The following is a 24968-nucleotide window of genomic DNA, read 5'->3' as shown; positions in this document are numbered from 1 at the left end:
TGGGGCACTTCAGCAAGAGGCTTTCTGAGAGCGTCACAGTTCAGGCTCTAATGAGCGTTAATGATGGAGCAGGTGAGCAAACCCTCCCCGTGTCTTGCTGCCAGAAATGCTGCTCCCTCAGTCAGAGCACAGCTGTGCTCTTTCAGGGCTGCACACAAACTTGCCATCAATTAAATACTGTTTTAGACACCGACCTCCTTCGGGCCTGCAGGGACGGGAAGTGAATCCTGGGCTGGCGTCAGACGTTATTGGAGTAAAAGGTGGATGCTCAGGTGAATATGGGAATAGTGTGATCTGTTTTTCTGTCTACAGTGAAGGCTCTTAATTTTGTTTGTCTGCTTTTCACTGAGAAATAGGTCTTGTTTGTGCCAGCCTTCTGAAGTTGATGAAATGAGGAAAAAAGGAAAATACAATTATTATTTTTTTCTTGCTGACTGTGTGTGTTTCTGTTGCTTACTCAGGTAAAGCTCTGACAACTCACAGTGTTTTTTTCTTCTGATTAAAAGGAGCTGGATTCTTGTTTTGTCTTTTTGGTCTTGCTGGGCATGATTTGGGACAAGGAACTGCTGCCCACGGGCTGTTTGCGAAGTTTCACTGAATGCTGTGTACCCACAGTCACGACTGAATCTCATCTATAAAGGTCAAGCAACTTTTTAGCTCCTTAGGCAATTCCTTGATGTTGTGGATGTGACAGGTCATCATTTCTCAAAGACTCTGAGAGTTCCATCTCCTTCAGAGAATGAGAAGAGAATCCAGGTTTAGGTTTATTTTACAAGTTTTTACATATCTTGGACTTCTAGCAATGCTGATTGCTGCTGTCTCCTAGGAATGAAATGGAGAATGATACAAACGTGCTCTGTTGGTGGTTGTGCTGTCAGGCCTGCACCTTGGTGAGGTGGTGTGTGTGTTTCTCACGGCGCCAGGTCCCTGTTACTCTGTGTGGGAGGGGTGAATGGGCAACAGCCTGCAGTTGTCAGGCTGACATTCAGTGCCCAAAACTATTTTTGTTAGTCACAGTGGCTCCCAGCAGGCTCACTCAGCCACACTCGGTCAGCTTTGGAGAGCACTCGCTCAGTGAAGATGCGGAAGCTCTCATAAATTAATATTTGTATGAGATTTCTTGGCCGTTGGTTTAATCAACCTTTGCGTGTTGAGCTGAGGAGATGCATAAACATGGAGCTAATGAACTGTACACAGTGAGTAATTGCTGTGCTGCAGGAAAGCTTCGAGTCCACGCTGTTCACTCCGTTGGTGCCAGTGTTCTGTGGGCAGTCTGACCCGTGCTGGTGGTCTGAGGTGAGGTTTCACATTCAAGTCTTCCAAAGGTCTCTGCAGAAATCTGCTGTTGGAGGTTTCTGGAGCATGAAGGTGGTGGTGCTGACGGTGTCACATCGCTGTCATCGCATTGTTTGTGCCATCTCAGCAGTGAGATTCTTTTCAGAAGTGGCCTCTGAGAGGCTTTGGCGGATGTGGCTTCTCATGTCTGGGCTCGAGCTTTCTCCTTCCCACCCTTTTGATCTTCGAATGCCTCCCCACTTGTTTTAATTGGGGTTTGTGAAACAATGACTGAAACTGAATCAGCTTACAAGTCTTGAATCCTTCAATTCTTCCCATGTTTTGGAGGTCATATAACAAGTCCCAAAGCCTTTCTAGCTGTGCTCTGTATAGCAGTACTGATGCTTGTGGACATCTGGACAAGGAGAAAAAATCGACTGATTTCTCCTTGGTTCTGTCACCCTGTTTCCCAGAACTTTCTAAAGTGCTGCAGCTAGGAGGATTTGAGCAGGGACTTGGACCAGATGGCCTCTAGAGATCTTGTTCCAGCTTAAATCTCTATAGTTCTAGTAACATTGGACACTTTGAGCCCCAGTTAGCCTTGTTGCTGGGATCCCTCTTTGCACAGCAGTGGTGGGATTTGAGGGGAGTTGTGTAGTGTTTAAATACAAAGGGCTTTAGTGCTCCATTTCAAGATTTGATTTCCAAAATGCTGGACCAAACAGAAGAGGATGGTGGCACCTCTGAAGCCCCTTTGTGCACATCTTGCTGTTGTCTGCCCCAGAGCAGCTCGGGTTAGTGAGTCTCTGCTGAAATTAAGGAAGTTGTAGCCATTCATCTTTCAGCCTAATGGACCACAGAAATTACAAGCTGTAGCATGCAGCTTAATCTTGCCACAAGGCAGAGTGCTGCATACTTTGCTTTCAATTTATGCATGCCATGCCTTTCTGTTAAATGCAAAAGAGCAGTTGACAGGGTTTCTCCAGAGAAGTTGCCTTGGCGGATACCAGTGCGTTTCAACCTAGTGAAATGAGTGATGGTGGTTTCTTTACCATTCGTGACAACCACCTTTGAAATGTGAGGACAGAGTTATGGATTATTCTCTGTGTGTGAAGCAGCAGAGGAGAGCGAGGCAGCTATTTTGGTTTTAACCCTGCAGATGACCCAGTTCTTGAAGTATTTCCGTTGCCGTTAGGAGATGCAGTCAGGATTGGAGCAGCGGTTGTGCATCTGTGCTTGGTCAGGCCTTCACCCAGGGATGGCTCTTTGCCGCTTTCTTTTCTCTGTTCCTCCTTGTATTATAACTTTGAATTGTCTCTCTGTTGTTGCAGTGTGCAGAGGAGTGAATGCCCCATGTTGTGTTAGTGCCTGTCTGCCATGCTGGCCTGTCTGCCAGGACCAGGCGACCTCTCCTTTCAGCTTCTTTCTTACACGCAGATGAACACTGGACTTCAGAAATGTGAGTGATGTTTTGTCTGCAGGATGTGGTTAACTGTTAAATCTGGCTCTGGTACCGCTGTGACATAAACATTCAGGATACAGTGGGAAAACTGTTTAATGTAGAGTCTTTCCTTTGTTACGCCTTCAAGGCATCTGTCAGTAATGGCTCTAAGAAATGGCTGTGGAGGTTCACGTGTGTGCAGCAAGCTCTCCTCTGTTCCTGGCTCTGCAAAGGTTAATTTTAACCACAGCAGGATGCAGCAAGTGAGGTTCCTGTGAGATTCGTGCCTCTGCTGAAAAGGTTTTGTACTAAAAGTGTGCCAGCTGATTTGATTCTCAGCACAACTTTTTCCTCAGTCTTTTTCGCTTCCCTTCATGCAATTACTCGTAGACACCAGTAAAAGTTGGATCAGTCTAATGCAAACCTTTTGAGGTCAGCAGCTCTTGCTCTATATACCTGGGGCTTATACTGCAAATATTAGTGAGCTAGCCCAAATTACTAAAGTTCAAAGTTTCTGTCTTCTTTCTGATGTCTCTTTGGTGCCTCTGAAAATATGTCTGCAGAGTGCTCTGATAATTCTTTTTTGATAACTTCAGTCATTTTTTTCATAGTTGCATTGGTATTTTTAAGAACAACTTGTGCTTGGGAATGGAAGTTTACTGACTAGAGATTTTTTAACTCTTACTCTGTCTCTCCTCTTTATCACTGAAGTAGCACATTGATTGTTCAGCTGAAATTTCAGAAATGCCAGGGTGTCTGTGTACTTGGTTCTTAGGGCTGTGACCTGTCCCTTGTGTTTGAAATGTGCACTGGGAGATCTCAGTTTGCTGGTGCACTCGTTGCTTTTTAAACCCAAGTGATTTACACCCAAGTGGAGATAAATTGTTCATATAGTGAGGCTTGTGATGCTACAGAAAATAAATAGGGAAGGTACTTTTGCAGTTAAGGGTGACATGCTCAGGGTCCTGGTCCTGCCAGAAGTGACTGGCACAGTTCACATACACACCTGAGCTCCCCCACAGCACTTCTGCTGACTCCATGGACTTGGCTAACTGTAATGACACTCAGCAACAATAAAAATCTTCACTCACCAAAGGACTGGTGATGGCATCAAACTGGGCACCCTTTCTCTTTCCCATTTCAGTGTGAGCACTGCTGACAGCCTGTGGGGTGAGGACGTGCCCAGGACCCTGCATTGCATGAGGTTTCTTTGGCAGAGCTTAGTTCTGAAAGCAAAATGTTGAGGTTCATGTGAGGGCAGCTGTGCATAAATCAGGTATTTGCTAATTACAGCTTTACAAGGCAACATGCTGGTATGTTGGGCAGTTTTCCTCACCTGATGGTACCTGATGCTGTTTCTTGGAGATCTGCTGATCCATGTGCTGAAAGCATTGCTGTGTCCTGCTCCATGAAGAGCTTTGGGAACTGCATTTCAAAGAATTTAGGACATAAAGTAGCTGGCAGGCACGGGCTGGCAGTGGTAATGCTCAGCTGTTGGGTTTGTTCTGATTTATATGGAAGATGAGGCTGCTGGTACAGACCTCGCTCAGCCCCACTGCAGATGTGGGCATGATTAATTGGTGCATTTCTCTCGTGCTGGAGATGCATGAGTAGCCCAGCCCCTGGCCAGGGCAGAGCTGAGTTAATGAGCATTTCTTAATGAACAGTGACTTGTGACTTTCGATGGGGGGTGGAAGCAGGCTGTAATAATAGTGCTATTGCTTTTGTAAAAGGCACAGAACTCCACAGGATTGCCTTTCTTCAGATTTAGAGTGTTTGTATTAATAATTTTTAAGTGTAGTTTTCTGGATCAGACTTGTTATCAGTGCTTAAAAATCCCCATTGGCTTAATTACTTTTTTTTTCCTATATTCACTCTCTAATAAAGGGCTTGTTCTTACAAGTGGTCTGTACAGTAGGAGTTTGGTAGATTAATATGCACATATTTTTTCCTTTAGAAACTGATGACTACAGGACTTCCAATTTCAGTATTTTTTGCTGGATTCCAGCCTGAGTTCAGGCTAACCCCGTAATTCATCCTTTTCTAAACAGGGGATTTCTCACTGGCTCCGATGTTCTCTCCTTTCTCCCAGTGACTCCAGTATAAACCTGACTGGTCAATTGGCATATTTGAGGCAAGATTGTTCAGGCTGTGTCTGCAGCTGCTGTTGGACATTAGCAGTAGTGCCAGACCTTCTGGAGGAAAAAAGGGTCATTTTTTTTGTGACAATGGTGCAAAATCAAGTGAAAGGTGCTTCTTAGGAAGTATTTTGTTGCAGGGGGGACATCAGAGAAGATTGGACTGAACAGGGGTTCATCAGCTAAACAGTCTTTTTGGGAGGGCTCTTTCTGTAAAGCCTTTAGAGAAACTGTTGAAATGGTGGTTTTAATGCAGAAGATGGACACAGCTGGTTCTGGCTTGTCCCAGTGCAGGAGTTCTTATTAGGGTGGCACTCCTGAAGGCCTGTTTGTGTTTTGTTTAATGATAATGAAAATTTAACCATAGGCAGCTTTTAAAAGCAGTGGGTTTTAAAGTCGTAATGTGAAATGCACTTAAAAGATGTTCCATTAGTGCTGAGGTGAGGCAGGGAAATCTGTCTCATTCCATGACAAAAATAGCTCCAGTGGTGAGACCAGGAGTGGGACCAGAGGACTCGGTTGCCACGGGATTAGCAGGAGTTGTGAACTTGCAGCTCACCAATTTATTGGGGTGATTGCTCATATGCACAGCTTTGCTTTATAATAAACATGAAATAATTACTTTTCAATAAAAGTATTCTGCCTTGCATTCACCATTAGGGAGTTTCCTGGAGCTCATCCCATTGTTTTCTTAATGAAGCTTCTTCCTTTGCCATTGCCTCATCGTTTTATTATGGCCTGATCTGGAATTCTTGCTCTTGCACACAGATGATGATATTCCAATACCAGCATTTTCTTTCAGACTGTTCTAGCAGGTTTTTCATTCACTTAGTTACCAGAACTAGTTGTTCTTTGTTGGTTTGTAGGATATTTGTGTGGGATATTCAGACTCTGGCTCACCCCGTAACGCCTTTCTGCTATTATTTTACTGCCTTAATTATTACAGTCATGGAGTCTTGCCTATGGAAGTACTAGCAAAGCACATTGGGGCACTCAGAAATACATCACCTTCAAGCCTGAGTAACGTGGCTGAGTTAGCCTGTAGTAAAAGGAACATCATCTCACCTGTACATAAACCAGGTGCTGTTTGAAATGGTGGTTGAGTTCAGAAGATCCCATCCATGTGGTTTAAAAGATGGTTTGCCTTCAATAGGATGCCAAACTTGATGCTGGGGTGTCATTTAAGTTTAGCTGAGGGGTTATTTTTTCTCGTTAGAGGAAGGAGTTCTTCCAGGTTTGGGATTAGAGGCGTGTCTGAATGATGGTTGCAGCCTGTTCAAACATCCATGTTTTAGCTGCTTCCTGAAAATTCTATGTAACAGAAGATCAGATGATTGGAAAAGAGAGTATTCAGTGTGTTTGTTTAGTGTTTGTATTTACCACCTAATTCTCTCATTTGCCTATAGAAATGTAAACCAGGCTGGGAAACTTTGATGGCAAAGGTGTGTTAAAGTATCTACTTAATTTTTCATCTGAAAATAGAATGTGACAATGTCTGCAAGCATAACATAAACCATAACACAGACAGGTATGGGCTCCTTTGTCCTTTGATTCTTCTCTGGTTCATGGGGGGTTGCCAGGGTCATGTCTTGGGGAAGAAACAGACCTTAATGAGCATGGGCAATGCTAAAAATAAAGGTTGGGAGTTCATGAAGGCCTTGGCTTTTGAGGCAGAGTAACACTGGCAAATGCCATTCGGAGGCTCTCCTCTCTGTTAGGAGCACAGCAGCTCGCTCAAAAGGGCAGCTATAAACCACCTGCCTGCAGAGACAGGTACAGAGATGTGCACAGAGAGGATGTTTGGGTTAATATTTCCTTTGATTAAGAGAAAGGGATGATATGTGCCAGTGTCTGGACAGCACAGGGAGTACAAGTATAACCGGCGCCGTGGTACGAGCTGTGCTGGACATGTAAGACAAACTGCTCGTAAAGCTTCTTATTTCACAAAAGATATTTTTGATACTTCTATAATTAACCTTTCTTTTTAGTATCCATCCTGTTTTCCATTTTCTGACCCTTCCTTTCTGAAAGTGAGAGCTCTTAGAGCAGAGCTGCTCTCCCTCACCTGTGACAATGGGAAGCTGCAGGATGCAAAGAGAGAAGTGGCTGGTACTCATCTTTTGGAGGCAATTTGCTTAAAAGAATCAGAGGTGGCTTTTCAAGAGGAAGGGCTGTTTTCCTGGGAGCAGTGAGCTCTTAAATTTCCTTGGGTCAGAGGGCCAGATATGGGGCTGGGGTGTTCTTGGGTGGCTCAGCAGCAGATAGCGCAGGGATGCTGAAAATTTTAGGAAAAAGGATGGCATTTTTTTCCTGTGAACTGTTTGCAAGGTGAGGCAGGGGGAGGAAATCAAGCAAAAGCTAAATTGGATTGTCAAAGCTGCTAGCCATTATTTGAAGATTATAAAATCAGCAGGAATCCCATAGGAGTTCGGCAGCAGAGCTGTGGTGGGAAACAACCCAACTCTCTGCTTGGAATATGGTTATGGCAAGAGACACACAAGCATTTCCCTAGATTTCTGGAGTTCTTTGCAGAAGCAGTCAGAGCTTGTGAGCCAGGTAGGTATCTGGTAAATCAGAGGAAGTGAAACCACACCTCTGTCTGCAGAAACCTTTTGCCTATATCTGGGGAGTAGCATGTTTTTAATCTTGCGAGAGAATCACATCGTTTTGCCACGTGATGTGGGGATGGTGTCCTTAGCAAGATGGCCACCCTGAAAAGTCAGCTGAAGAAATAATTGCAGGCCATAAAATAATCAGCCTCCTTCCATTTGCTGAGCTCGGGCCGACAAGAGCTTCCTAATGGACAGAAAGACACTCCAAGTGCTTTCAGATGTCAGCAGCTAGGAAAGGAGTGGGGTGTAAATGGAGGCTTGAGCTGAAGCTTTGATGTATATTGGGTTTGCAGGGCAAGGGTTTGGTAGGGGGGGCATACAGAAGCTGCTTAGAAACTTCCCCCATGTCTGATGGAGCCAGTGCCAGCTGGCCCCAGGACAGACACGCTGCTGAAATAACAGATTTAAGAAGGGGGAAAAACCTGCACAGCTGCAGCTGGAGAGAGGAGTGAGAATATGTGAGAGGAACAGCTCTGCAGAGCCCTCCAGGGCACTGCTGAAGGAGGGGGAGAAGGTGCTGCAGGCACCAGAGCAGGGATTCCCATGCAGCCCATGGGGAAGACCATGGTGAGGCAGCTGTGTCCATCTCCCTGTGCTGTGGAGGGGGAGAAAGTCGGGAGTGAAGTTGAGCCCAGGAAGAAGGGAGGGGTGGAAGGAAGGGGTTATAAGATTTGGTTTTATTTCTTATTACCCTACTCTGATTGGATTGGTAATAAATTAAACTTAATTTCCCCAAGTCTGTTTTGCCCGTGAGAGCAGTTGGTGAGTGGTATCTTCCCTTCCTTATTCTGACCCTGTGTTTCTTCTTCCCTGCTCAGCTGAGGAAGGGAGTGACAGAGCAGCTTTGGGGGCACCTGGTGCCCAGCCAGGGTCAGCCCACCACAGTGTGGTTCCCACTTCAGGATTAGAGGGGCTTCATGTTTAATTCATAACTTTCCAATTTTGAGTTCCATGATAAAAATACCAAGAGTGGCTTGAAGAGCTATGGGGAGGCAGCTTAAATTAAGAGAATAAAAACCAGCCCACCACTGCAGGCTGGGAGGAATATTTCAGCTGGAGACAATCTGATGATTATAACACCTTCCCTGTTTTTCTCCAACTGCAAACATACTGCGATGAGAACGTGGTTTTGTTTTGCTCCCCTGGGCACATCTTGCCTTAAGCTGATCTGGGGCTTGTGTTGGTCACCAGGTAATAAAGGGAATGAGGTACCTGCCTCATGACCCGCTGGTCTGGCAGGATGAAGTTTTCTTGCCTCTTGATTCCTTGGAGGTTTTCTGCCCTTGTTGTGTGACTGTCTTGCCCTGGGGTTGATCCCTTGCTTACCAGAACTGACGAATTTCCTTTCTCCGCAGGGGACACTACACAGAAAATGAGATCTGCACAGTATCCTACCCCAGCAGAATTGGATGCCTATGCTAAGAAGGTCGCCAACAATCCACTGACTATAAAAATCTTCCCAAACAGCGTCAAGGTTCCCCAGAGGAAACACATACGCCGTACTGTGAACGGACTCGATACTTCGGGCCAGAGGTACAGCCCCTACCCATCTCAGGCCACCACGAAAACGGGCCTGCTGGCCATAGTCAAATCCCCAGCGAAAGGAATCATCAAGGACTTTGACGGGACGCGCGCGCGCCTGCTGCCGGAGGCGATGATGAACCCCCCCTCCACGCCGTACGTTGCACCAAGCACTTTATCCCACCCCCAGGCGCTCGCTCGCCAGCAGGCTCTCCAGCATGCACAGACTTTGCCGCACCCCCAGAGCATCCCGCAGCACCCTCAGGGTATTCCACAGCCACCCAGCTTACCGCACCCTCAGGGGATCCCGCAGGCGCTGCCGCACCCGCAGAACATGCAGCAGCCGCAGGGCTTGCAGCACCCTCAGACCATGGCACACCAGACCCTGCAGCACCCCCCGAACCCGCTGCTGCAGCCGGGTTTACATGGAGGCAGAAAGATGCCGGATGCAGACGCGCCGCCGAATGTGACCGTGTCTACCTCAACCATTCCCCTCTCTATGGCTGCCACCCTGCAGCAGAACCAGCCACCGGACCTGAGCAGCATTGTGCACCAGATTAACCAGTTCTGCCAGGCCAGAGCTGGCATTAGCACTACCTCAGTGTGTGAGGGACAGATTGCAAACCCCAGCCCTATAAGTCGCAACCTGCTTATCAATGCAAGTACCAGGGTATCTACTCACAATGTCCCTACACCCATGCCTTCCTGTGTAGTAAACCCTGTCGACCATGCTGCTGCTGCTATTCCTCCTGCCTCTGTTAATGTGCCCATGGTCAATATTAACAGGGTGCCACCCGCCTACCAGAACGAAATCAAATCGGTTGCGTGGAACCAGCACCAGCTTGCACATCTGCAGCAAATGTGTGGGGATGCTGCTGGGCCTGCTGGACTCGCAGGGAAGCACCCTCAGAGAGAGATTGCAGGGCAGAGTTTCCCTGGCAAAACTTCCAACTACCCTCAAGAACTGTGCATGGGCCAGTCCTTCAGCTTGAAGCCCCCCATCGAGAAGCCTACGCCTTCTCCGCCTGTGAACGGGTTGCAGGGACCTTTGCCATATACCAATGGGCACTATTTCCAGCCCCTCTGGAATAACATTCTGCCCACGCCCAACAGTGACAGCTCTGGGTCCCAGGACCTCGCCATGCCTTTCCACGGGGGACAGCCAGCGGGAGCGCCGCTGGATTGTGCAGGAGGAACTCATTTCAGAGCTGGAGCTGGCCCATCCAGCCAGAATAATGTGATGCAGACCATGGATTACCTAAGTGGGGACTTCCAGCAGTCCTGCTTCCGAGACCAGAGCATGGCCGTGCTGGGAAAAGTCCATCGGCCTCCCATGAACCGAGCACCTGAACCAACCGATAGTCGAAATCTTCATATTCAACACCCAGGGTATAGATAGGCTGCAGTCACTTTCACAGACAAAAAAATTATAGGTTTTAGTCTTAATTTTAATTAATAAGCAAGGCATTTTTAACTTGCAAACTTGTGTGATCATTATAGTACCCATTGGAAGAAGACATACTGTATATTTAAAGAGCTTTGCTTACATGTTATCTCTCTCCTTTATGCATCAAATATTTAACATGCCTTTTGTGTCAAAGAATTTCATTACACTACTTCACGCCACAGCTGTTTCCTCACTCCAGAGTTCCCCTTTGTGCAGCTTTTTCTTTGCCTTCTGCTGAGCAGCTCCTCGCTGGACTGAGGTTGAGTTGCTGCAGGGTTTCGCAGCCGCGTCTGTTCTCCAGCTCCGGCGAGAGCGAGGTAGCGTAGCTGCTTCCATTTCCATCTCAATTTCCTCACAAGATTAAGAGCAACAGAATTTTGTCAGGGAGTAGGGCTTATTTTCAACTCGAAAGCCCATTTCATTAATGCATTAAACATTGACCATTTGCACTGTCTAGAGGCCTGTGTAATTGAAAAAGAGCCTACGTTTGAAAAGAGCCAGCTAGGGGTATGTATTTAGGCTTTAATGGAGGGAGAAGCTTTTCAGCTGTTTCTTGCCCACGTTTATCATTTAGACTTTGTCCAAAGTCAAAAGTCTCTGGCAGGTTTTTCTGATGCTTTCTGTTTTCTGGACAGGGTACGGAGGAGGGGAACGGCGGGTTTGGGACGAAGGCAGCCTCAGGGAGCTGCCTTTCATCGTGTTCCCCCTCCCCACTGCCCTTCCACCAGCCTCAAAGCCCATGTTGTCTGAACCCCTCGCTGCTAGGAGTCTGGCCAGCCTCATGTGAAGGGAATCCAGACCCACTGACAACTCCAAAAAGGGTTCAGCCACTTCTCTGGTAGCTGGAATTACTGTCAGGGTGAGGAGGTGTAGCTCAGCCCATCCCCGGTGCAGCGAGCGCGGTCCCGCTGTGGGATGGGAGGTGGTTGGTCTGAATCAAAGCTCCTCTCACAAGCCACTGTGGGATTGACAGTCCCCTGTTCCTCTCCATCAAAACCCCCCAGCGGATTTAATGGAGCAATTCTTCTCCCTGGGAATTAGCGAAGCTATTTACAACATCCCTTTTTCCCAGGGTCTCGGTGCCTAACTCCTTCTGTTCCTTCCCCACGTCACTTCCAGCAGTTGAGTCAGTGACTGTAGGACACTAACTACTGGCTAACCTCAGCATCGTGTTCTCCTCAGTGTACCAAAACATCCCTTTCCTTTCTAACAGCCGAATCTGTTGTAAGTAGAAAATTCCTCATCTCTGTTAACGAGACTAATACTTGAACATAATGATCACAATCAAGTTTGGAAATTAAAAAAAAAGAAAAAAAAAACTAAAAAAAAGAAGAAGAAGAAAAAAAATTTTAAAAAATAAATGCATTGATTCTTTCTATGTACACTGGCTAAAAAATATTGCTCTACACTGTAACTTTTAAGTGTAATATTTCTGTATGAATGTCGCCTGGTAGTGTGGGTTTGAGTAGCATTGTGTATGGGTGAACCCACTGGCCTCTGCCATCCACTGGCCTCCCTCACAGCCCTTGGAAAAACAAAGCCTTAAGTATTTGCTCCTTGAACTTTCCTTAATGAGCATGGTTTAAAAATCTTAAAAGACATCATACAAAATTTAAAAAAAAAAAAAAAAAGTTAAAAAAAAAAACAAGTTTTGAAGTGACGTCATAGTTGGCTAGAGATTCTTAAACGTTTTTCGTAAATGGGAAAATTAGAAAACATTTATTTGTATTTTTTTAATTTAGAACGTGTAGTCCTGGGCTGTAACAAATATTTAGGTTTCAAAGCTTAGCAGAGTACGTTTCTGACTCCTTGCGTAAGTTAGTACACTTATATCATGTCATTATTTAAATTCTTTTAAGTGTACTATAACCCGTTCTTTAGTGGTAACTCCTTAGCAAAGTTAAGCAATTTGACTAAAGACGGATTAAATTATGTGTTGGCTTGTGTTGCCTTATATTTAAAAAAGGAAAAATTGCCTGATTGTGTTATGCCAAATGATAGCAACATGAAGTCCTAATTTATTGTTTATAATCGTATTCCTGCAGTCTTTGTGAAAACTGGTAAATATACATCTATGAAAGAACGAAAATCCTGAGGCTTTTCATGCAATATTTTTCTGAATCCATTCTCTTGGAGCCAGAGTTCGAGTCTGAAGCTGCTTCTCCTACAGTCACCCCGTCGTCCTCCACGTCCCAAACCCAACCCCAGCGAGGGCTGTGCTCTGACCTCACCCCTCCCTGCCCAGTCAGTCACTGTAAGGTGTTCTGCTACCTGAGTCCGTACCTTTTTACTCAATAAAACCTTGGCCTCTCCTCTGTTCTGTAGCCTGCTCTAAATCTTAACCCAGACTGTTATTAAAAGCTAATTTTTAACTCCTGCTCTTCTCCCGAGAGCCTGAGCAGAGTCCTGTGCCGTGGTGGTGGTTGCCTGGGAGGTGTTTTGGTGGTGTTGGCAGCACGCTGTGAGTTTTTTGGGAACTGTTCTGCACAGGTACAGCCACGACCTCCGAGGCTTTGCCCCGGTACAGCAGGACCGGGAAGCAAAAATCCTGCTGAGACTCATCCAGGTGGGACATTGCTTGAAAAAATAAGAATCATTTTACTATTAAAATATACTGAAACCTTTCCTTTTGGTCTGGGAGTGAGATTTTTCTTTGAACCGACCCTTTTCACCTCTGCAGCAGCCCTGTTGTGATGGGATCTCCGTCCTTCCCTGCTCATCCCTAAAGAGAAGCACTGTCCTGCCTCATTCCCAGGTGGAATGTTGGGAGCAAAGGTTGGATATGTGGTGTAGGTGCCCAGGGTGGGGGTCTGGCCGTGGCACTGTCACCAGGGTGAGGAAGGGAAGAGCAGAGGCTCTGTGTGGTAGGAACTGTGCCCTGCTCTCCTGGAAACATGGAAAAAACCCCCCGTGGTTTTTCTCTCTTTGCCCTGTGCAGAATTAAGAGGAACCAAAAGGCCGGGGATGCTCCCTCCCCCTGGGGCCTCCCAGTAGCCCTTCGTGGGTGGTCACTGACCTTTGGGGCTCACACTGCTGCTCCTCTTGCCTTTCTGTCCATCTGTCCATCCGTGGGTCAGTGCCTTCCCCACCTCTGACTCCAGCACAAGGCTCTGCTCCCTGCTGGGTCCTGGGTGCTTGCTCTGCTCCTTGCATGAGTAAAGCTCAGGTGTTTCCTGAGCTCCTCACCTTCCCTCCCCATTCCCATTCCCATTCCCATTCCCACACCACTTCAGGATCTCGAGGTGGACATTAGGAAGATCCTGGGAAGGGATAAACACAGACATGGTGTGAACCCTTCCACAGGGAATCTGTGTCCCGTGTTTGGAGCAGAAGCTTTGAAGCTGTTCAGCCACAAGCCCAGTTTGTTACAGCCCAAAGTGAACATATAAAAGGCACTTGTGAATTTTCTTTAAGCTTTCCATGTCAGATGTCTCCGGGGGCCTCGGCCTCTCCCGTGGAAACCGAACAGAGCTGTTTGCTGGGGATCACTGGGGAGAGAACTGGGAATTGCTGCTGTGTTTCATTAAACCACAAGACTGATGATAAAGGCTGCTGCTTCTGTGCCAATTAGAATTTTTTTATTATTTTGTCCACAGGAAAAATAAAAGCCAGAGACCTCCCCTTCTGCTGGTTTTATGCAGTGTGATTGTGCAGGGCTTGTGTGGCCGTGGAGCCACAGAGTGGGTGCTTGTCCCAAAGGGAATTTGGGGAAGGGTCTCCATGGGTTTCTGGGATAGGAATGTATCAGGCAGAGCCTGGCTGCCTGCTCCAGTAAGAGCATTAGGAAGGTCTGGGGAAAAAAAAAGAATTTCAGACAGAAAGGTGCTGAAACAATGATAAAAAGGAGGAAGAGGAGGAGGAGTGGAGAGGGGGTTTGAGTCCTGCCAAAATTTTAAAGGGAATTTGTAACACTTGCAGTCACCTGGAAGATGGGACCTGGCAGGGTTTCCTCCCCTCTCCCAGGATCGTGCATCTCATTTAATCTTTGCTTCCATCTCTCAGAACAACTCGACCCAAACCCCATCTCCTGCGCTCGCTGCAAAACTGAGCATCAAAATCCCTCTCCCCTATTGTTCCCAATGTTCCCCAAATACTCTGGACATTTGGTTCCCACATGGTTTTCCTGGAATTCGGGTGAAACCAGGCAGGTTAGCCTGGCTGAGCTTAGGCAGGAAGAGCTATTTGCCCACAGGCACTGCTGCATCCCTCTCCAGCATCTGGAAATTCGAGAGTGGTGCTCCATCCAGAGCTTCAGGATCCCTCTCTCCTTTGACTCGAAGCTTCTCTGGTATCTGGTTTCTTCATCCATCCCCCCCACAGGAAGAATCTCTTCTGCAAGGAGTTTTCAGGAGACTTTCTCATCATCTTTGCAGCCAGCTGGACCTGCAGAGAGGATCTGGTGGATAACAATCCAGCAGGGACTTGGTGTGAGCAGCTGCTGCCTCCATCGAGGGATCACCTGCAGCCACAGCTAAGCTGAGGGCTTTGAGTAAAATCCAGCCTTTTAAAACTTCTCCTTTAGGGCCAAACAGGTTTTTCTTCCAAAGATTTTGACCCAAGGTAGGCAACACCCAGATGTCCTCCAACAGCTCCGTCATCTCGTGATGTTCCGAGAGGAGCAGTGCTGGGGATGCTGCAAAAACTCAGAGCTGAAAAAGGTCCTGCTCCATGTGGGGTTGGGGGCGGTCCAGAGAGTGGAGGAGCCAAAGCAAAGAGGCAGATTTTGGTCAGCTCCTGGAGGAGCACACATTGGACACCCTCCAGCAACAGGTGCCTTTCGGATGCTCTTCAACGTTCAGCAGAGTCAAATTGCAATAAAATTACTGGAGTGTTTTATCTGCTTAGTTTAAGTTAATTTCAAAGCAATTTGGTACAGGCTGTTGGTTCTGCTGGGGTGGCTGCAAGCCTGAGAGATGCACCGACAGTGGAGTGAAATTGCACCAAAAAACTGCTGTGAAACCTTGGCAGCTTTCACTGCCCTCCAACCCCTCAGTCCGGGGGCAAATGGGGAGGGAAGGGGCCCAGCTGGGTCTTTAATAAAAGATGTGCAAAGCAAATTTGTCTCACATTTTTCTCTTGTACAATTACCAGTGTCTGGTTTCATTGTCTTGGAGAAGAAGCATCCAGAATCAGCACAAATCCGGGCTCTGTGATGTTGTTTTGCCAAAAATCCTCCCTGTCTACCATCCCAAAGAGGTTAAAAAGGTTTGGGGGTTATTTAGGGCATCTCCACTGTGGTGGGGGTCTTACACAGGCAAAGGGCCCTCCAGGTGGGATCTCCCTGGATTTTTGGGGTGTTTAATAAGATTTTCCTCTCTGATTTGAGCATCTTCTGGAGTTCCTTCCAGCGTCCCAGCGATGTTGGGACAGTGGAGCAGGGAGTGAGCTGGCAGAACAGACCTTTAGAAGAAACCCTCAAACCAACAAGTTTCCAGGAAGTTTATTTTTAAATTTGGTATTTGAGGCTAAATTTAGTAGCAAAAAATCGATTGGTCTCCCTCTCCTCCCTGAGCATTAAGAGCATCTCCTGCTGCTGCTGCTGCTCTGCAGCCCAGGCCTTGCCGGGGAACGCTGAAGGTTAAGAGGTGCTCCAAGATCCGGCTGACATTTCCAGACGTGCCCAGGTAAATGGAGCTGGAGCACGGTGCCAGCGCCGCTGGAGAGCGGCACCCAACGGCACATCCCACAGAAATGGCTGGAAAGGGGCAGGAAAAGGGGAAAAATCAACCCAAGCGGGGAAAGCAGAGTTGGGAGTTGGTCCCTGAGGTGGGGACGGGGACAACTCCAAGCTCCCAAGGGTGTTTTTACCCCTCCTTGGCTTCCCTGAGCTCATCCAGGAGATGCTTCCTCCAGCGCCACTTCCCACTTTTAGTTCATAAATTATATATGGATTTTGATTTGATTTGATTTGATTTGATTTGATTTGATTTCTTTTAAGGCAACTGCTTGCAACAAGGGGCTGCCAACCCCCTGTGTTGGCCTGGTCAGAGGGACAGGGATGTCCCTGTACCCTGTGTGGATGTATGTGGGGGTATGTAGATATATATATACAGACAAATAAAAATACATAAATAAAATATACACAATAAACATAAAAATATAAAAGATAAGAATTAAAAATTTTAAAATTATGAACAGCTACTAAATATAAATTAAATGTGTAATAAATATGAAAGATGAAATATATGTAAATATCTAGATAAAATTTCTATAATGTAAAATTTATGTAATATAAAATACTAAAATATTATATAAAGCAATTATACTGATGTATTCAATTTTCATATAATAATATAAATATAATATATAAAATTTAAAAATATTTTAAAGTATTACATATAAAAAATAAATATTAACGATAAGATAAAAAGCATAACACAAGTAAGAATAAAATGTATATTTAATAGAAATGATAATTTTTTTAATGCAATGATTCTATACGATAATTATTATAATTATCATTCATTAATTTAAATTATAAGGCTGTAAATGTCTATTAACACCTCGTCTGCCCGATGTCCCCGCTTCCCCTCCCCTCGGTCCCCGCGCGGCGGCGCCACCGAGCCGAGCACCGGGCGGGGGACACGGGACACCGGGAGCGGCTGGAACCGGGCACAGGGATGGGCTGGAACTGGGCACCAGAATGGGCCAGCGCGGGTCACCAGTATGGGTTGGCACTGGACATTAACACAGGGGTGGTACTGGGTACCAGTACAGGCTGAAACTGGGCACCACAGGGGGCTGATACTGGGCACCAGTATGGGCTGGCAATAGTCGCCACTTTGGGCTGGCACTGGCCACCAGTACAGGCTGATCCTGGGCACACTGGGCGCCAGTATGGGCAAGAACTGCCCATCGTTAGGGGCTGGCATCAGAAATCACGATAAGGCTGGCACTTGGCACGAGTGTGGGGTGACACTGGGTGCCAGTGTGGACACCAGTACAGGCTGACACTGGACACCAGACTGGGCTGGCATCAGCCACCGGTTTGGTGGCCCAGTATGGCACTGAACACCAATACAGGCTGGCACTGGGCACCATTACAGATTGGTACTGGGCAGTGGTGTGGGCTTGTATTGGGCACCAGTATGGGCAGGAACTGGGCACCAGTACAGGCTGGTACTGGGCAGTGGTGCGGGCTCGTACTGGGCACCAGTACGGGCAGAAACTGGGCACCAGTACAGGCTGGTACTGGGCAGTGGTGCGGGCTCGTACTGGGCACCAGTACGGGCAGAAACTGGGCACCAGTACAGGCTGGTACTGGGCAGTGGTGCGGGCTCGTACTGGGCACCAGTACGGGCAGAAACTGGGCACCAGTACAGGCTGGTACTGGGCAGTAGTGTGGGCTCGTACTGGGCACCAGTACGGGCAGGAACTGGGCACCAGTACAGGCTGGTACTGGGCAGTGGTGCGGCTCGTACTGGGCACCAGTACAGGCTGGTACTGGGCAGTGGTGCGGACTCATATTGGGCACCAGTATGGGCAGGAACTGGGCACCAGTACAGGCTGGTACTGGGCAGTGGTGCAGACTCGTACTGGGCACCAGTACAGGCTGGTACTGGTACCAGCATGGGCAGGAGCATTGCCCAGTTGCCCAGGGCCCCGTGCTGCCACACCGGGCTGGGACCTGCCCAGGGGGACATTGCTGGGGGGGAGGGAAACGAGGTCTGGGGACACCCCCGGGAGTGCTGCTCCCCCAGCCCAGCCAGGGCCGCAGGGTGCAGCTAATTAGGGGCTAATTGCATTAGGCCGGAACAGCACTAATGTAATTGTGGGATTATCCTGCAGCGACAGTGACCCCCCCCCCATTGCTGCCGGGGTGACTGGGGGGGGGGGTCAGACACATGGACCTGGGGCCTGATCCAGCCCGACCCCCCCAATCTGCCCTGCTGCCCCCCACCACTGCCCATCCCCTGTCTGCTCGGGATCCCGGCCTCCCCCGGGGCGTTAATTACCCCGGGGCTAACGAGGGGCTTGATGGGGCAGGAGGGGGCCTGCAGGGAAGCAGCCCCCCGGGGGTGGCGACCCCCCCAGCCCGGCACATCCCCGCTGCTGCCGGTGATTACCGAATTAACCGGCTCCATCTGAGCCTGTCTGCTGCCGGGATGTGGGTCAGGGATTACCCCTCTCCGTGCACCCCAGCCCAGTCCCGGCTCTCCCTGTCCCCAGCACCCACGGCTGCACCCAGGAGCATCCCCTGGTCCTGCCATCCCGATTCCCGGCAGGCAGGGGAAGGAGGTTCAGGCTGAGGAAGGAGCTTCAGGCAGCCGTAATAAATACAAGAAAAGTTTATTGAAAAGAAAAAGATGTGGGGAGGGGGCAGCAGCCCCAGCCCGGGGTAATAAATAACAACCTGGGGAGCACCAGTTTACAAAATATGGCTCTGGGCAGTGGGGTCCTGCAGGGTCCCCAGCGAGGCTGGCGGGGGCTGCTGGGCACCTCGGGGAGGGGCTTAGGGGGCCCAGCCCCCCGGCACCCCCGGGCACCTGAGAAGGGCCTGGGGCTGCCGGACAGTCCCGGCCCCAGGCCCCATCCCTGCCTATCCTGAGAGCCACCGCGGCACCTCGGCAGCGTCCCCAAGCCGGGGGCACCGGCTGCGGGCGGGGGCTCAGCACCACCTGGGGCCACCCTGGGCGGGTGCCCCGGTCACATCCTGTCCCCCTCCGGGGCTCAGGCCAGGATCTTCTGGGGGATCTCCACCGAGGCTTTGATGAAGATGGCGTTATCTCGCACGTAGTTCCGTTTCCTGATGTCCTCGTGGGAGATGAACTTGGGGTAGCCAAAGCCCAGGGTGCTCTCGTCCAGGGAGCTGCGCGAGGCTCCCGGCTTCTGGAAGTTTTTCCAGTTGGGGTCGGGGTGGAAGGTCTCGGTGATGTGCTGGGGCTTGGAGAGCGAGGGGTCGCTCTGGTCCAGCAAGGAGAAGGTGACGCGGTAGGAGAAGGGCCACTCCAGCAGGTTGTCGTACTCGCCGGGCAGCACGCGGATGTAGACGGAGAGGTGGCTGCTCTCCCCGCTGCCGTTGCCGTTGAGGAAAGCCGACACCTGGAGCTTGTAGCCGTACTTGTGGGTGTAGAACGGGGGGCTGAAGAACTCGTAGTTGCTGCGGGCTTTGGCCTCCTGTAGCTTGCGGGCATAGTCGGCGATTTTCCAGATGAGGGTCCCGTCGCTGCTCACCGACAGCTCCTCCACATCCCGGCGCAGCTCCAGGATCTCCTGCCGCTGCCGGCTCACCAGGGCACACACCATGCCCAGGTGGGCCTTGGTGCTTTCCTCTAGGTGCCGGCCCATGGCCAGCTTGGGGCACTGCGGGGACAGAGGGACCGTCAGCAGGAGGGTGCCAGGGACGGTGTGGGGACACAGGACAGGAGAGGAGGTGCCGTGGGGATATCATGGAGATGTCCTTGGAGCATGGGGGTACTGGAGCAGGATGGCACAGGGATGTCATGGGGACACAGGGGCGGTACAGAGACACCTGGTTGGGGTGGCAAACACAAGGATGAGGAGCCACATGGATGGGACTGAGCACAAGGGACGGGACAGATGTCAGGGCAGGAGCGGTGTGGGGATGTTGCGGGGCACAGGGTAGGGGATGGCACCCCATGTCCAAGGATAGCAGGGCAGGGTGGTCACAGGGACAACACTCACCCGGTGCTTGCAGCCAGCCTCCTTGAAGGGGCACAGCAGCATGGCAGTGTTGCAGCTCTCCTTGAGGTGGGTGGGCACGTCCTCCCGGGCGATGCTGGGTGTCCCACACTGGTTGGGGCACGGCACGGGGTACCGGGGACACTGGTACTGGTGGTTCTAGGGAGGAAGAGAGGCTGTCAGCCAGGGCTGGGAGCCAGCAAGGTGAGGGTCCCCATGGGCTCCATCTCACCTGGATGGTGTCGAAGACAAACTCCTTGGCGCAGTAGGTGCAGGGCTGGGTGCGCTTGGGGCACTCGGCCAGGGCGTGCTGGGACAGCAGGCGCCGCATCATGCGGGCCCCACACTTGTTCTCACAGTACACACTCTCCTGGGGACACGTGCCCTGGTGGCCCTGGGGACCATGACAGCATCATCACCCTCTGGCTGCCCTCACCAGCCAGCCCTGACAGGGATGGGGACACACAGTACCCCCACAGCCAGAGGGCACAATGACCAGGAGCCCACATGACCACGTCACCCCCCAAGGCTGTCCTCCCCATAATGACTCTCCCACAGTGTCCCTGCTCAGGCTCTGTCCCCACACCCAGCCTGTCTCCTGCAGCCCACTGGGGATGCCCACACACCCCGGCTACACCCCCACAATACCCCCAGCACAGCCATGCCCACCATGGCACCCTGGCCAGCTGTGTCCCCCACAGTGTCCCCCCCACTTGCCCACCTCGAAGGCCTCCCCAGTGAAGTCGTTGGCACAGAACTCGCACTTGACCCTGCGCTTGGGGCAGCCGTGCTGGACGTGCTCGGGGAGGTCACGGCGGCTCAGTTTGGCGCTGCAGCGGTTGGGGCAGGGGATCACGTTGAAGCCACAGGTACCAAGATGGGCCTGGGGGGGTACAGGGATGGTGATGGGAAAGCCACGGGGTAGAACTCTGCCCCCCCTCCTCCTCCCAGGCCCTACCTGGAGGTGCTTGATGAGCCCGCTCCAGCGACAGCCCTCCTCACTGTGGATGCAGCGGATGGCCAGGCTCAGCACCTGCGCCTCCAGCTCGGGGTCGGGGTAGATCTGCAGGGGCAGCAGTGGGGTATCAGCATCCTGCACCGGGCTGTGGGGGCACACAGCCCCCAGCACAGCCTGGCTGGCAGCCGTGGGCACGCTGCCCGGGGCCGGATCCCCCCCTGGGCACGCCAACAAGCTCCCTTTGTCGGGAGCGGGTTTCCGCTCCCCGGCCCCGCGGCACAAAGGGCTCTTGCTTCCGCCTGGGCGCCCGTGCCAGGCCGGCGCAGCTGTGCCAGGCGCTGTGAGGAGCCTGGGGACGGCTCCTTGGCGGGGATGTCCCCTTGGAGCAGGGTACCCATCCGTGTGCCAGGCTCACCTTGGCGTAGTCCAGGGGCAGCTGGTCCTCCGGGCACTTGAAGACGCCTTCGCTGCAAGACACAGAGGGCTCGGGATCACTCGGGGCTGGCGAGCGGCGCGACAGCAGTGACACAGCCACGATGTCCCACCGGGTCCCCGCCATCCCACCCCAGGACATTGGCGCTGTCCCTGCACTGCTGAGCGCTCGCCCCGTGCCAAATCCAGCCGCCACCCTGGGGGAGCCACGGCTCTAATCCTGCTCCATCTGTCTGAGCTGGGAAATGCCCCAGCCAGACACCCCCCCCAGGCAGCCCCCCACCCCCCCCAGCCGGGCACGACGGCCCCGGTCCCCAGGGGCCTGGGCCAGCCGCCGAGAGCGTGGCACCATCTGGAGCCCCGGCAGCCCCTGGTCCTGTCCCCTGGGATTAAGGAGGGTGCCTGCGGCTGGCCAGGAGGGGGCCGGCAGGGGCCGGAGCGTCCACAGCCCCAGGTGCCGAGGCCCAGGGGAGGTGGGGGAGGGCAACAGCTGTGCTCCAGATGTGCAGCCCTGATGAGTGGCCCTGGGGCTCCTGCTCCACAGGAAATGGCCCCAGCAGCCACTAAGGTGAGTCAGGACAGGGGACAGGCAGCTACCCTGGAGGGGTCCCCATCCTGCTGGGCCCCCAGGATGGGGTGGTCCTTCCAAGAGCTGTCCCTGAGGTGGAAGGGCCCTGCTCAGCCCTGACCTGCAGAGGAGCAGCATGAAGTGGAGACAGGGACACAGCCAAAGAGGCAGCCCGGCCTGTGACAAGGCTGGCCAGGAGTCACCATCACCTCTGGTCCCACACCACTGTGCCCAGGGGCAGGTGAGGACGTCCATGCACCATCCCCGATGGACACTGGGGTGGGAGACCACAGCTGCTGCCTACAGGGCCACGCAGCAGGGACACACAGGGACCCTGTGGCTCTGGTGTCTTTGCAGTTACAGCGGACGAGCCTGTCCTGCCTGCACAGCCCCTGTGCCCATCTAATCACTGCAGGCCCTTGGCAGGCACTGGTGTGGCCTCAACCAGAGCTGCCAAGTGGATGTGAGACGCCGGGATGGAGCCAGTAGTGCTGCCTGGCACACGCTGGCCTGGGCTGCCTGGCCGTGGCACGGTCATGTCCCCTGTGGCCACCATCCCCGTGCTGGGGGTGCAAGTGAGCCCCAGGAACCACAGGCCTGTGGGGTGTGGGGTGTGATGCACATGGGGCACGGCTGCAAACAGCTCTGCCACGTGCCCACTCTGTTTGTTGCAGGTGGTTTTGTGGGAGTCATCAGAGATAAGGAGCTCGCAGACAGGGCCGGGCACCCGGCCCTTCCCGGGGAGCCCATGGCACTGCCTCGTGGCTGGCATTGCCTCGTGGCTGGGATGACACTGCCGCCTTTCCAGGGCTGCCAGCTGTGCCTGAACCCCGTGCACGGTGTTGGGGTGCTGGGGCTGGTGGGGAAGTGGGACGATGACCCGAAGCCAGCGCCTAATCCCCGACAAAGCCTCCCCATTCCTCACGCTTGGCCGGGCAGGGAATGTGCTGAGGCAGCACCCGGGGGGACCGTCCTTGCCTCTGACCTTCACGGCGTGTTGGGGCACAGAGAGGTGATGGGGCGGGGAACCCCCGCATCCCCCGGCATCCCCCGGCACCCCCTTCCCAGCACCGCGGTGGGGCTGGATGGCTCAGCCCATGGGATCCCCAAACTGATCCGGGGCAAACGGGGTGTACTCAGTGGGGGGACCCCCGAGTCCATTCCCCCCGGCGGAGCGGAGGTGCCGGCGGGAAGGGTGCGGGGAGGGGGGGGAGACAGATGCGCTCTGACACGTGCCCCGGGGAACGCCCGGTTTCACAGAAACCGGCCCCGGTGACGGTGGTGCCCGGGAGCCGTCCCCGGGCGAAGGTCGCACCGGCGGGGAAAGGCCCAGGGTGACGCTTGTCACCGCGTGGGGAGAGCACGGGCAGCCCCCCGCCGTGCCCCGCGGGACCCCCGGCACCGCGCCGAGTGCGGCAGCCGGGAACCGGGAAAGCACCGGCCCCACACGTGCCCCCGGGCTACCGGTACCGGGGGGCCCAAGCCGCAGGGGTGGGAAGAGGCCCCCGCTCCTCGCTCCCGACCAGAGCACACGGCCGGGTCGCGCTCACCCGTGGGCTCACCGGGGTGGCCGTACACCCCTCCCCAAAAAACACCCCCGGCCACTTCCTCCGGCGGGGCAGAGGCAGGAAGGGGTTAAACTCGAATCTCGAAACTCGCCACTCCGGGCTTCACCCGGCCCTCCTCTTCCTCCTCCTCCTCCTCCTCCTCACCGAAAGGGGCCACGGGCCGCTGCACCCGCGGGGCGGCTGTCACGGGCTGGGCGCGCCCCGCACCCCCTCCCTGCCCCGGGGCACCACCGGGCACCCCGCACCTTTCCCCGGCCTGAGGCATCCCCGGGCGCCCCGCGCCTTTCCCGGGGCACTCCGTGTCTTATCCGGGGCATTCCGCAGCCGTTCCTCGGCCCGGAGCACCCCCGGGCACCCCGCACCTTTCCCCAGGGCATCCGCACCCCCAGGCACCCCGCGCCCCTCCCCGGGATATCCCGCATTCCCTCCCGGGCCCGGCGCATCCGCACTCCCGTGCACCCCGCACTCCGACACCGGCCCAGGGCACCCCGCACCCCTCTCCGGGGCACCCCCGGACACCGCAGCCCCGGGGCCGGCGGTGTATGGGGGGGTGGCGGGGAGCGGGGTGCGGAACCCCGGATCGGGCGGCGCGGGGGTGCGTGACCGGGGTACCCCAGGGGGAAGGGGTGCGCGGAGTAACGTCAGCTCGGGTCGCCCGTGAGCTGGTGCGGGGTCTCACCTGAGGAACTCCTGCAGGCAGGTGTCGCAGAAGCGGTGGCCGCAGGTGGAGACGCGGACGGGCTCCCGCATGGGCTTCCCGCAGAGCGGGCACAACACCCGCCGCCGCGGCCGCTCCAGCAGCTTGTAGTCGTAGCCCGGCATCCCGCCGCCGCCCCGCGCCCGCCGCCGCCGCCGCCGCCCCGCGCCCGCTCGGCTCCGCGCTCCTCGTCCGGCTCCGCCCGGGGGCCGGACGGGGCGGTGGGACCGGCCTGAGCCCGCCCCGCGACGGGGGGACGGCATCGCCATCGCCACCGCCCCCCGCCCGGACCCCGCCTCCTCGCCCCGCCGCCGCCGCACGGCGCGGGTGGAGCGGTCCCGGTACCTCCGGGGGCTCGGGGAGCATCACACCGGGGACAGCCCCCTCCGAGGGGTTTGGGGAGCACCCCACCGGGCACAGCTCTCTGGGGGTGTTTGGTACCCACCGCACTGGGAACAATCATCTCAAGCGCCTGTGACCCTCTGCGCTGGGAACAGCCACCGCAGGAGTTTGGGGAGCATCGACATCACATCACACACGGCCCCCCCACCCACTGCAGCATCCCCTGGCCCAGGGCTGGGCTCTGGGGGCACACACCTTGCTGTCCTCGCTGACCCTACATGCCCTCCTTGACTCAGAGGTGTCCCAGGGGTGCCGCACTCCTGCAGG

At 53.1% G+C, this 24968-nt stretch overlaps 2 protein-coding genes across 4 annotated transcripts in view; one reads left to right on the top strand and one right to left on the bottom strand.

The window, feature by feature from the left end:
* The window catches only part of FAM222B (family with sequence similarity 222 member B), a 34097-nt gene extending 23316 nt beyond the window's left edge, over positions 1 to 10781 (top strand). The window contains exons 1-3 of one of the 3 annotated variants that reach the window (XM_069033275.1): positions 473 to 640; positions 2607 to 2734; positions 8822 to 10781. In XM_069033275.1, coding sequence (XP_068889376.1) covers positions 2653 to 2734; positions 8822 to 10386 — 1647 coding nt within the window. In that variant the 5' untranslated portion in view covers positions 473 to 640; positions 2607 to 2652 and the 3' untranslated portion in view covers positions 10387 to 10781. Of the gene's footprint in view, positions 1 to 472; positions 641 to 2606; positions 2735 to 8821 lie in introns of those variants that run through there. The other 2 variants (XM_069033274.1, XM_069033276.1) reach the window with 2 other exon arrangements.
* Positions 10782 to 18706: 7925 nt separating this feature from the next.
* On the bottom strand, positions 18707 to 24435 carry TRAF4 (TNF receptor associated factor 4). Its single transcript, XM_069033229.1, has 7 exons — positions 24282 to 24435; positions 21450 to 21501; positions 21035 to 21139; positions 20798 to 20959; positions 20309 to 20470; positions 20080 to 20235; positions 18707 to 19737 (listed from the first exon to the last, which is right to left on the bottom strand). Exons 1-7 carry the CDS (start codon positions 24422 to 24424, stop codon positions 19105 to 19107), a joined length of 1413 nt encoding a protein of 470 aa, XP_068889330.1. The 5' UTR covers positions 24425 to 24435; the 3' UTR covers positions 18707 to 19104.
* Between the last annotated feature and the right edge of the window lie 533 nt (positions 24436 to 24968).

The sequence above is a fragment of the Aphelocoma coerulescens genome, chromosome 19 (genome assembly GCF_041296385.1).
Source record: "Aphelocoma coerulescens isolate FSJ_1873_10779 chromosome 19, UR_Acoe_1.0, whole genome shotgun sequence".
NCBI lineage: Eukaryota > Metazoa > Chordata > Aves > Passeriformes > Corvidae > Aphelocoma > Aphelocoma coerulescens.
The sequence above is the reverse complement of the archived record's forward strand: the minus strand, read 5'-3'. Positions and strand labels throughout refer to the sequence as shown.

Bases quoted from the DNA above. Each gene is read 5' to 3' on its own strand.
- TRAF4 (XM_069033229.1), bottom strand. From the start codon at position 24,424: ATGCCGGGCTACGACTACAAGCTGCTGGAGCGGCCGCGGCGGCGGGTG. The intron at 20,471-20,797 runs GTGGGCAAGTGG...CATGGTCCCCAG, and splicing joins TCACTGGGGAGGCCTTCGAG to GGCCACCAGGGCACGTGTCC. The intron at 20,236-20,308 runs GTGAGATGGAGC...CTTCCTCCCTAG, and splicing joins TTGTCTTCGACACCATCCAG to AACCACCAGTACCAGTGTCC.